General features: G+C 36.8%; 1 protein-coding gene across 1 annotated transcript in view; it reads left to right on the top strand.

Moving 5' to 3' along the window:
* Window positions 1-13,139, top strand: part of YAP1 (Yes-associated protein 1) — a gene marked incomplete at its 5' end in the record, with an annotated part of 92,407 nt that overhangs the window by 61,109 nt on the left and 18,159 nt on the right. Inside the window, 2 exons of the mRNA XM_009326349.1 lie at window positions 10,107-10,288; window positions 11,816-11,863. Of these exons, the coding sequence (XP_009324624.1) occupies window positions 10,107-10,288; window positions 11,816-11,863 (230 nt within the window). The remainder of the gene's footprint in view (window positions 1-10,106; window positions 10,289-11,815; window positions 11,864-13,139) is intronic.

Below are 13,139 nucleotides of genomic sequence, written 5' to 3'. Positions count from 1 at the left end.
GAAATTAATTTCTTCCTTGATACTGCCACTTTCACCAATCTGAAGAACCATTGAAAACAATAAAGCTTTTGAATGGTATGTGCAAACATACTCTTCTGTTCCAGTATTCAGAAACAGAAGGTTTGAAGAGTCTTTGCCCTTACTGCTTCTGAACTCCCAGCTTCCAGGGAGACAGCCCTTATGGCTCTGTGTTCCTCATCAGATGGAAGCTTTGCATTCACCTTTATTTTCTCTAGTAGGTGTGCATATACCTCTCTTCTTTTCTTCCTTTTTTTTTTTTTTAAGTAGTGCTGGGAATTTTTCATTAATGTGGCTAGAAAAGAGAGAGGAAGGAGGATCAGTTTGAAGAAATTGTTTTAGGTGGACACACCTACAGACTTACTTGGTAAGGGGAATTTGGGTATTGCATTCATGCTTTTAAATGGACGATTAAAGGATGCAGTTAATATGGATTCTTTCTTGGAGCAGGCTTTTAAGACTAATGCATCAGATAAGAGTCCCTGTCAGAATACTCGGCTGTGGACTAGGCTGAGTCTAAAACCTGAGTGCTGCAAGTTGAAGATAAGAACTTTGGTCCAAGACTCAGATCTAACATCTTTGAAGTGGGCTTGAGGTCTTCAGCTACACCACTTAAACAGCAGTGAAGTCTTGTTGTGGCTCAGATGTTGATCCTTCAAGTCTGCGTATTTGACTTTAGAACAGCTTTGCATTAGGAGAATTCACAAACTTTAAAATCTAGGAAAGAACTAAGTATGTGTGAAAGGAGGGTCTTCTCATGCCAGGCACAGGCAATCATAAAAGATGACATGGGATCAAAGGAATGGGGATGGGAGGGGGGGTCCTTAGGCCTGTGTCAGCAGGATTCTTTGTCTAGTGGAGCATCTGGTACAAACATGCTGTCCTATCTTCTCAGTGCCTTTGCAAGCCTCGTAGTAAGGTTTTTCAAATTACTTTTTTTTTTTTTTTTTTTTTTGGAAGGTTATTTCTTTGAGAGAATTGGACTGTCAGGTTGAGCTTGTGTTTTGGACAGTTTTGTCTTTTACTAGCTTCTGCTATTGTCCATTGGTCATTCTTCACAGATCCTACTGTTTTTCTTAAGCCTTCCAGATAAGTTAATACGTTTTCTTGTAGTCAAAGAAAGTCTGGGTAGGAAGCAGGTCAGCTATGCATGCTGAGTGGCTGGAGTTGGTGAAGTTAGAACATCATCTGCATTTTCTATAAAATTAAATTTCCTAGAACCAGTTGAAGTTCAGAATCATTCAAATTTATTGCTACAAGTTTCCAAGAACAGGCTTTTGTATCAAATACCATTAAAGGGATTTTAACTGTTGTTTAAGTTTGCAGATGATAGGACTTGGTTTTGAAATGCAACTTAAAATAATTTACCTTTTGAGGATATTTTGTTTGTTGAATTCCAAGATGGGATGGTGAACTTGAAGTGCGAAAATACTGGCAACTAGCAGTTGATTTCTGTGTCTCTATTGGGTTAATGTAAGTCTTATGTTTAAGCAGTACTACTCCGTTATAGTAGTCAGACAAGTCTGCCTGCAGGAATTGGGGTGAAACAAGATAGTGCTTCAGTTTTCTTGTTATTTTATTCCAGACTTCAGTTTTATAGGCTTGTTACTAGTGGTCATACTGGCGTTACAAACGCCCAGTCTTTTTCCTTCTGTTCTTTCAAATATTGGAGCTGCCATATGGGGTATGAAGCAAAAGATGTGACCTCAGATTGAAATCATTGCCACGACTTTATTTTTATCACTCCCACTTAGAGATTATGTTTTTTGAAGTTCTGTATGAATTTTGGATGGGGGGAAGGCAAGGCAAGACAGTGTTTAATATCGTTATGGAAAGTGCCATAGGGGCTTTGTGTACAGTAGCTGCTTGAACTACATAAATAGGAAAAGGAATAAAAGCGATGATAACAGTAGGAGTATAGAGAATGCACGTCAGGATTTTCTGCTTTTTTTTGTAATGTAAGAACATTATACCTTTGAAACAATGAAAAGGGCTTGTTCAGAAATACTGAAGTAAAATGTACCTGTAGATTTCATTGAAACATGTATTTATCATTTCCATTTAAAAAAACCACCAAAACCAACCACACAAGAAACTTGAAATGCACTTAACCTTTGGAGCATCTGCTAATTTTTAAGTATCGGAAATTAAGAGGAAGTATTCCATAGTATTGCTTTCTTATCCCTTACCTGTCTAGCACTTTGTTTAATATGTCTTTCTTCAAGTCAGTTTGTACAAGCCTTGCCAGAGGCAGATTTGTGGACAAGATAGAACTAGAACCCTAGACTGGAAAACTTTTTTTTGGCCTTTGTCTGGTCAAAAAAAAGCCTAGACCTTATGCCTGGTCACAGTGGTGTTTCAGATGTTTTAAGTTCCAGATCTGCATTCCCTTTTTGCACAAAAGCAGAGCATGAGCCACAGTTGGTTTTGATCTGCAAATTCAATGGAATATCTTCTTTACGTGCTCTCTAAAACAAAATGGACTTGACTCATCTGAAACGTCTGTTGGTATTAGACTTGCCACTTCCCTGTCTCTGTTTTTACAGAAGACGACTTTCAGGAGATCACTTAAGATGGGAAAAAGACTTCTGTATTTTGGTACGTGTGTCAGAGAACGTGTACAGGTGGAGCAGCATCACTTTTCAGTGAACCAGTGACTCGTGTCAAAGTGAGCTCATTGCAAATCTGCAGAGGCAGATGAAATTTCACTGGTAAGCATCCCTTTGTAATAGGGGATGCTGCCCTTATGGTAGTGTTAATAAATGCTTATTAGTTGTTCATCATCATATCAGAAAATGAAATCTTGTTTTGCTCGAAAGCAGGATATATTTAGACCTCTTTACTGAACAGAGTTCACTGAAGAAATCGTTAAATCTGTCCACAAGTATTGTGTAAGGATGCAGTTATCTACTTTATGTGGAATATTTGTATACTAATAAAAAGGGGGGGAAACACCCCCCCACACACACACACTTTTATTAAGAATTTGTCAGGGCGGTAGGCTTATATAAATTTATACCTGTTTTGGGTTTGGTTTGGTTTTGTTTTCAGAATAATTTAATCCTGTTTGAGAAAGGAGATTTGTTGCTAATAGTGTCTTTATGCCAGTAAAAATAATGCATACTTCCAGTGTTGTGCTAGAATGGCTGTGACAGTGAAAGAAAACTGCACTCCTAATAGGGTAATTTTTTCCACCATATCCTTCTAACACTGCAGTTTGCATGTCTCTGTTAATGAGCATACTACATTAAAAATTGAAGGTGCATCTTTTTAAACACATTATTATCTGTAATCTAAATATATATACACACAATAATTATATACTCTATATCTAATCCTTGAACTCAGTCATGTTGAAACACGATTTCAGTTTTGTATACAGAAAACAATTCTGCTCTGTTTCTTGACAGTATACTGTTGCTTTTTATTTCTTTTAATTACAGTAGTTTTTACTGGATTTTGTAATTCCTGTTTAATCATTTCTAATGGGCTTATGACAGATTAAAAAAAAGATGCAGGTGTGCACATGCATATACACCAGGTTTGTTCCCCTCAAATAAATTGAAGGAAACCTGCATTAAAAAAAAAAGTTTTTGTATTATTTTATAAGAAATTATACAGAAGCATGTGCTTTGGCCTAATTAACCCAGGAAGTACTATGTGGTGATTAAGCAGTGTTTGCAGCTGTTTGCAGCTAATACCCTTATGTAGACTCTTTGCTGATTAAACTTTGGTCTAAAATGCAGACTAGCTTTGATTAAATATATTTTGCCAGATATTTGGTGGACAGATGTAGGGCCTTGATGAGCTCAGAGTCCTGCACTTTCTGTAGTCTTCAGTGTTTCATACATACACTTTAAACTTAGATGACATTAGTTGAGATTTCTTCTCATAACCTGTCCTATACAGCGTGTCCTGCATAGTTTTCTTGTAGCACTAATACTTACACTGTCAGTTCCATTCTGTATGAAGATTTAAAAATGAAGTCAAATATTTTTAAAATTGTTTAGACTTGCAAAATTAAAATTGATTTCTTTTTAAAGAATGGAAAATGTTCTGTTTTATATGCATGCACTGAGCAGAAGTTTCTTATAGCTATTTACATTACTGCTGAATCTCATTTATATTTGCTTTTCTGGCTGGCCAGAATATTTCAGTTCTGAAACTGGCATATGCTGAGTGAAAGTGCTTTATAAATATTGCTGTTGACTTCTATGGGGAAAAAAGTTAGATCCACGAACAACTGCAACACCATTTTACTCCAGTTTAGTTTCCAGTGTGTTAAGAGTCTGTCTGTGGATGCTATAGAGTCTTAGTGGTGGTTAATCAATCCAGCTGTTCACCTCTGCATTTTAGGATACAGAAAGACTTTTAAAAACAATGGCGGCTTTATCAAAGAAAACAAAGAACTGTTTAAATTAATTTATATTGTTTTAATCAGGAGGTGCCGTAGTGATAGAAGAACAAAAAGAAAAATACAAATTTCATTTGAATACAAGTAATTGATAAATGGCAGAGTAATCAATCTGTAGTTTGGACATGCTTCTGTAATAGATAGCATTTTCATTGGATATATCTTTTTTTAACCAGAAGTCCAGCTCAGGAGTGTGTGAATATTTCTTTTTACCTGACTAAGACATTGAGTTGCTTGTACACTTAAGACAGCAAAATGAGCCCAGACCCCAGTCTGTTTCAGGTTTCCCCCGTACTCTAAGCTCCAGGATTCTCAGATTAATTGGAGACTGAAAACAATGGAATATTTTATTGTGCTAATTTTTAGGTTGTTTTATAAAAGCAGCATTACAAAACTGCAACTGGGATTTCCTTAAAGTAATATAGCAATGCATTGTAAAGAATGCAATCCAGAAACATGACTTGTATCCTGATTAAACAACAAATTGTCGTACCAAGTCTCTCTAAAAAAGCCACTTGGAACAAGTTTTTATTACTTCCGAGACTCATTCTTTCAAATCCTGCTGGTAATTTTTTTTTTTCTTCACAGCTCTTTTCAGTTTAATCAAAGAGGATTTTTGCCTTTGCAGTGCTGCAGACTAGCACCATTCAAAAACTGGCCATAGCCAAAAATGGTGCATAAAAACTGTTTAGTTTCCAAATGAAGCTGAAGGGGACAAGTACTCTTTTTCAGTTTGCTCAATGAAAACATTGATTCTTATTATTAAGAACAGTAAGTTATAGTATGCTCAGATCCTGAGCTTTTTTGTTGTTGTTTGTTCAAATAAATAACATCTTTAAATTTGCAGATTAAAATCAGTTTTAGTTTTGAAGGGTGAAATGACAAATACAAAAGAAAACCCATCAAACGTTCAGTTGTGTCTGTTAATCATTAAGGGAGTTCTACAGCAATCTTTGCATGTAATTCTGCATAGGGGAAAGGTAGTGTGTTACTGCAAACTGTCAGTGCCCTGGGACGTGTGATTTAAATTGGCATAGGATCTTGGGAGAATTAGCCTTTTATGTTTGAGGAGTTAACAATCTGCTGGCCTTTTCTCTGCAGCACCAATGACTGGTAATTGTTCTTCTTTCTTGGTTTGTGGTTTTTGTATGGTGGTTTTTGTTTTTCCATTAAGGATGTAGACAGCAGTCTAAACTTTTTTCAGTAACAGTCAAGTATTATCTGCTACAGTACAGAACAGGCATTTTGCTGTTGAGTTTGGACAGTTGAACATTTAATGTGTAATATTTGAAGACCACTAATTCTCTGTTCTCAGAAGCATATTGCAGCTATTACAATTGACTGTATTCTGCAGATTGTGAAGCTAAGCCATATTATAGGACAGCAAGATCTTTTTTTATTGTCTTACGTTGCCCGTGTTTTTTAACTTGTCTGCCCCTCCTCCTACACCCTTAAATCCCCCTCTTCTAGAAACAAAGACTTTTTTGTGTGCCTTCTCTGCCTGTGAGGTCTTTGCAGCCTCCGCTGTGTGGGTGCAGAGCCCCTTATTTAAATGCTTTCCATACCCATGGAAGGTAAGGAACAGGATGCATCAGAAAACAGATAAGTCCTAACTCTAATAGATAAATGAAGCTCTTTGCCTTTGAATTCAAAGTACTTAAAGAGCTGTGCATGTCAGGATCATCACAAGCCCATGAGGTGTGGGAAAAATAAAATGTGCTTATCTGAGATCACATTGATAAGAATATTCTTTAGAGTGCAGATTTCTGTAGTCATGTCCTTGGTAAGAAATGGAGAATTGAGAATTAAAAAAAACAAAACACCAAACTACAAAACAACCCCAAAGTAAAACAAACAAAAGAACCAAACCAACAACAAAAGAACTTTAAAACCCTCTTGTTTTTTCCTGTCACTTAAAACAAGATGTGTTTTCTCTCTTTTCATTAAATATTGTGTTGGAAATTATAGAAAATTACTTTCTTCTTTCTGTTTCCCTTGAAGATAGCACACTTGTATAATCAGCCAAGATGGCTGAAAATCATTCAGTGTTATTACTGTTGGTTTCTTCCCACTGGTTCTTCATTTGGGTATGTTGTTGAGTCAGTAAAATTCAGTTAGCAATATTTTCTTTTAATGCCAAACTTTTAGTTTAATTTCACAGTTAAAAATAGTTCCCTTACATGAAAAACATCTCGATGGTCTGTTCTGAGGACAGTTTAAAATCTTGTAAACTTTAAGTCTTTTGCACTTGCGTTCTTGAAATAGTAAAATGCTCAGAAAAATCCTTTTAATGGATACCTGAATAAGAATTTAGAAACTAGATTTTTAGGTTCGGTTTCTGAAGAGTTACCAAATCATGTAATTAAATTTTCTCCCAATATTTGTTGATGAATAATCAAGTATACACTGAAGTCTCAGTATCTTATGATATTCCTATTTTAGATACACTTTTAGTTAGAAACAATACTTTCAAAATGGACATTAGAAGGCATTTGAGGGATCTAGGATGGGGGAATAAAATGAAAAACATCAGACAAACATGATTTGTTTCTTACAGTTTTAATTGCAAAGTCAGTAGATTGGAAGAATGGAGCAAACTGTGGTCAGAGAGAACAGGAATAATACAAGCAGGTGTCAGAAAGATACAGGTGTATATAATATGAAGAACTTGGCACAAGAGGGAAATTATTTCCAAAGCTGCGTATTAATGGAAAAGAGACCAATACTTGTATGGTGCACGCAGGAAAAATAAATTCATAACACGTTGAAGAGATGTTAGTGATATTGTACTTAAGTGTTTAAGTAAGGTTAGAAACTGTTAAATTTTTATGAGGTTATCTGTAACATGACTTGGCTATGAACTGCATGAGGCAGGGACTCCAAAACCATGATTATATAATTGAAGACTAGACCATAAAGGTGGCCTTTTTAACCTAAAGAAAATTGATGTTCTTCAGCTTTGGGTACTTAATTTTTACAAGCTAGGTAGTTTGCTTTTAGTTTAGATCTGCTTCTTTCAGGTGATTGTAGTTTTCTAACCTTTGTCCCTCTTTACTTTCCACTGTAATTGACCTTGCATCTTGTTTAATAACAGGGTTTAAATCCTGGAAGTTCTGAAGGGTAGTACAGACTTCTGCCTGAGTTGCAGAATTAGCTAACAGCAGAAGGCTGTTGTTTTCTGTTGTCCCCTACTAACCCCTTCATTGTCTGCTTCCAGGGTGAAAGAGGGTAAGATACAAAAGCAAAAGGCATAGTTCTGGTTCCAGACTTAATAGGATTCTGGGTGAAAAGGGAGAAAGAGCAGATATATTCCCCACTCCAGCAGTGTCATGTCCAGCTTGTCTAGAGCTGCTAGGTGTGCTGCCTTTCTTTTGCATTGCTCTCTCTAGCTTCAAATTTGCCCTAATTTGGTAAATGTAGGTAGTCTAACTGCTGTCAGTCTTCCGGCAGAGGTAGCCCAGTGGAGGTCCTGGAGCTTGTAATTACAGTTCACTGCTCACATCTTTGCAGGACAGCTGTTGGTGCTGTTAAAACTTTTGCTTAACAGTTTCTGGTGTCTTGGGGCATATGAACATTCATCTTCTGTGTCTGTTCAGCAGAGGAACAAGCTGTCCTGTCTCTTCCTGTTGCTGGCCTAGGGACCACAGCACTCATCGCAAAGCTGGTTGATTGGCTTATCCTGGTCACATTCTTCCTGAAGTTCAGTTTTGATGGTGAAGTGGTGTTGGATGTCTCGTAAGATCAACTGCTTCATGTTAAGCTTTAATCCACAGCAATGTCATCTTCCACTATTTATTTTTTTTTCCCTGCTGGGTCAGGATGGGACTGGCAGGTGGGGGTTGAACCTCCAGTCCTTTGTATTCACTCTGTTGTTTCTACTTGGTATTGGCATTCAGTTTCTATTCCTACTTCACCTGTTCACTTACCTTTACAGGAAGTTTTATCTTATTTGTGATCATATGTATGAAGCTCTCTCACAAGTAACTACATAAAAGATTATTTCGAATTACTTCAAGCTGTTTGACACTTCATTTTATTTTGACTTGACTCATGAAAATGTGACCCACCTGTCCATTAGACTATTGACTCTGTGCTAGACCTATGGAATAGTTGAAGGGTAGACTAGAGAGTTGAGTCTGTAACTGGGTTTGACTTTTTTTTCTTTTCTGTTCTCACTCCAGTGAGCATATGGCATTTCTTCTTCATACGTTACCTCTCAATGGAAAGATGAGCTGTGGCAAGGGGAAAAGGGAGCAAGGCTGTGAAGCAACAACCATTTTTACTGTTATTATGAGATAAATATATTTAGGCTTTCTTGGAACAGAAGAAAAAGCACTACTGTACCTTAAGTTGAACACTCAAAAGATAGTGGAGACTGAAGGGCTTTTCAGAGGAAAGGTGATACAGATTCTTTATGAGATAATTCTCCTTATGGTAGTTAGAAGTGTTAGTGTTCCAGCAATGCTCTTATATATGATGAAAACATTAATTCAAACTAATACAACAGATGGTTTTCTTTGCACCAAATCAGCCTGTCATCCTAAAAGAAGCTCACTCCCTTTTTTTTCTTAGTTCCCATAAACCATAATCCTCATTCCCAGGGAAAAAAAAATCCCTACCACTCTTCCATCACTGCTTCGGCAAATACATTCTGCAGCATATTGTAAATATTAACAGATTCAAGCTGTTCCAGACAACAAGATGGAGAGCTAATTCCAAAACTGAAAGCCCCTGAAAATAGTGCCCTTGTAATACATTCGGCCTTTCCCAGCCCTCTCTTTCACTATGGGAGCTCCAGTGCTTCTGTTGAGTTTAACCGTACTGGTCTCATGTACGGGAAAAATCGGGCCTGTCAAGTAGATGCATCCCAGTCATGCATTATTTTATAAAAGAAAATTGTCTTAGGTCTTGCTTTTATCAGGGAAGGGAAGATGGGTTCTCATTGTGCATTACGCATATAAGATGACGCTTTTTCTTCTCCACACCCCAGAAAAGATGCATCACATACTTCTGTGGGGTAAAAGAAAACAAAGCACTAGCAAAATGTTTCCTATGTTGAAGGCAGTATTTTTGGCTGTGTAATTCATCTGCCATTTCTGTACCAGCTCTAATTTTGCATGTTAGGATGCCCTAAATGTAGTCTGTAACACTCAAAACTTGATGTGACAAGGATGTGAATGATTGTTGCATGACCACATTGGGAAGAACGGTAACCTTTAACCAAATGTAGTTTGATATAAGTGAGATCATCTGTTTTGTTGTTCTGTGTGTTCTTGAGTTTAATGATTCTAAGATTTCACATGAATAAGAAAAATGATTTTGTATTATTTGGGTCTAAATTGAGAATAGTTTATTAGGAAGAAGAGAGAGAGATCCTTCTAACTAAACTTGAAATATTTTACTACCACTTACGAATTTTTCACCAACTTACACATTTAACTTTCTTTTAGAACAAGTATGTACTCTTAAACATGAGACTGTTGCATTGATTTCACAGGAATAACACACGTGAACATACATTTCTCACTCTGAACCTCAGTGTAGCTGCATGTTTTGTACTGTTGTGGCTTGTAATTTTATAAAGTTTTTAATACATGCCTTCGAAGGATAATACTTTCCTTGCATGTATTTGTCTGAATTTCATTTTTAAACGTTTATTGTTTTGGTTCCTTAGCCATGAATCAGCGAATCAGCCAAAGTGCTCCAGTGAAACAGCCACCCCCTCTGGCTCCTCAGAGTCCTCAAGGTGGTGTGATGGGTGGGAGTAGCTCCAATCAGCAACAACAGATGAGACTTCAGCAGCTACAGATGGAGAAGGAAAGGCTGAGACTGAAGCATCAAGAACTGCTTCGGCAGGTGAGGCCACAGGTTAGACACCTACTTCCACTATTTCTTTCGTATGTTATGTTTTGTTTTGGCTAAGTTGTTGTTTCAGTGAGTCTTAAAGACCGGTGACTGTACAAAAAGCTTTGAGATCTAAAAAGGTCTGAATTCATTCTGTTACTGATATCAGCTTAGTAGTGAAAGCATCTGACTTATCAGACTGAAGGATTTTGCTTTCCTCCCTCGTTCGTCTCTCTAACAAAACTCTCAGAGAACAGGCTTCTTTACTATTAGGATGACATCATGCACTGTTGATATGATTGGATATTCCTCTTGAGAATATATTTCATATTCATTGAGTTCTGAGTCATGCAAAAAGACAAGAAGTTGGTTCCCACAGCTGTTTCAGTTCTCCCTTTTAAGTGGAGGAAAGTCTTTCACTTTTAGGACCTGTTGCAGTCTGTAGGATCTCAAAGTACTTTTAAAGTTTACATAATATTCACTGAGGAGACACCTTGTTGCTAAAATCTTATCTGTTAAACAGTGGAGTGGAGCATGGAGCAACTGAATCACTCGTGCTGCATTTTGAACCTATGGTTTTCTTATGCTGAAGAATTTCAAACTTCATAATGAGGCTGCAAGCTATTCCTTTCAGTATTTTTCTGCTCTATGAATATAGCTGTAGCAAATGTTAAAGTGTAGGACTGGACATTGGAATCTGTGGATTTTTAATTCGGGCTTGACTTCCTTTTGACTTTAAGCCTTCTGCTTCCATTTTTCCATCTGAATGTTTTAAGAGTTACTACCATCTGTGCTAGATATTTAGGATATTCTTTGGTTTTTTGACACTACCAGAGAAAGCACTAATTGTTTCTTTGAGGAAAGCCATCTAAAATCTTACCCTGTTCCCTTTTCACTTTGGGTGACGGGCCTTGTATCAGGAGAGGATAATATCTTAATGTCCTCAAAGACAGCTTTTCTCTTTCTTCATCACCTGCAGTATTCTGTCCTGGAATCTGACTCCCCTTATCCCCTTTGTAGTCAAGGCCTGTTTTGTAGGAATCTTCAGCATCTCTTGGTGTAAGATGGGTCATCTTTACAGCCATTACTTTTTATAGTACTCTAGGTAAGAATACATTGCAAAGGTGGCATCAGGACTTTCTCTCTGCTTAAGCATCTGGGCTTCTGCTGTTCCTGCTTTGCTATTAATCCACCAACAAACATTTTACCCTGTGCTAGCATGCTTCTAGGTAGGCCTTCTAATTGTCTTCTTGCCTTAGTTGTCATTGAGAACCTGACTAACTTTGGACCAGGTGACAGCCAGTTTCCTCCATGTTGTTCTCCCTGGTCATTAAGCTTATCTGTCAAATACGCATCCTTGGTAAATCTGTGAGTTTTGTTTCACTGTGTCGTGATTTTTCATAGTTTCTTAACTTCTTTATCCTGTCTCATCTGGCCTGTCTTGGGGGCTTGATACTACAAGATGGTGTTTATAAGACAGCCTGCATAGGCAAACCATGCAGCTAAAGTAATTTTTATCCATCTTATTTTTACTCTTAGGCATTGCGGAATATCAATCCCAGCACAGCAAATTCTCCAAAACATCAGGTAGGCTCTTAACTGATGTTTCAGCATAATTAGAAAAATGAAAGCATTAAATTAGGCTAGCAGAGGAACTTTTTGCTACATAAAGACATTCTAAAAAAGAAAAACAAAAAATAATTTAAAAAAAACCCCAAGCTCTGCCATACACATTTTTGAACCACTTCTCTGGTCACGACCCTAACATTGTTTTTAAGGCTGCATTACAACAACTTTATATCAATATTTAAAAGCAAATGAGGAATTCATTGCACATTTTTCTACATTGAAAACAACCTTCTTGTTTAGCATTCTTGAGGATACTGCCGTTCCAGTCCTGATGTCATCAAGATGTGTGTTTAAAGCAAACCTCCTATTGTATCTAAGGTAGTAGTTTGTGACTTTTAAGTACTGTTCATATGAATGTTCCTTATCAGTTTGTTTAAACAGGTATGATCTTAAAGAAGGATATCTGTAATCAGTTAATAAAAAGTCACTTGAAATATTTATGATTTTCAAGCATGTACAGTGTAACAGAATTATTTAATAGATTAGACTAACAAAATAATTGCTATGGGGATATAATATGTAATTATTCCATTTTGACATTTAACAGGCTCCTGCACAGATACATTTTCTGTATAGGAAACAATTCTGAAAAGCCTCCCAAGCTCAGACCAAAAGAAAATTGGTCAAAATGTGAAGCTTAGCAAACAGTTTAATGTGGACTTCTTTTAGGCTCTTAAGAACTTGAATATGGAATGAATCTCTGAAAGGGTGGATTTACAGATATATTCAGAGAGCTTCTTGCTTGCTATTGCTAACAATGTTCTTAATCTGCCGGTTCTTAGGACAATATTTATATTGGCTTGTATTGTACTTCGTTTTTCTAAGAAAAACACTATACGTACTAGGCAAGAAAAACAGAATAAAGTAAAGTATCCTGTGTTTGGAAGCCATGAGCAGTGGTGTACTATTGCATTCTGAAGAGTACCACAAAATTTGTACGTTACCAGTTCTCTTGGGAAGATCATCTTCAAAATAGAAACCTCAGACCTTAGAAACAGTACTGACACCCTGGAAAAAAATACTTTCTTGTTTGGCAATATCAGCGCAGCTCTAAAACTGAGGTATTTTAATTGAGGTGTAGTAATTTGATTCATTTACAGAGCATTAACCACGTAATGATCTTATCGATCAATATTAGATCCTATTATGAAGGAAGAGAAAAAATTTCCTTAAAAATTGCTGGTATACAAGGGATTAAACAGAGAAGCACACTCCTTCACACCAGTTGTGGAAA

The sequence above is a fragment of the Pygoscelis adeliae genome, unplaced genomic scaffold, assembly GCF_000699105.1.
Source record: "Pygoscelis adeliae isolate BGI_AS28 unplaced genomic scaffold, ASM69910v1 Scaffold686, whole genome shotgun sequence".
NCBI lineage: Eukaryota > Metazoa > Chordata > Aves > Sphenisciformes > Spheniscidae > Pygoscelis > Pygoscelis adeliae.
This window is presented reverse-complemented; position numbering and strand designations above follow the sequence as displayed.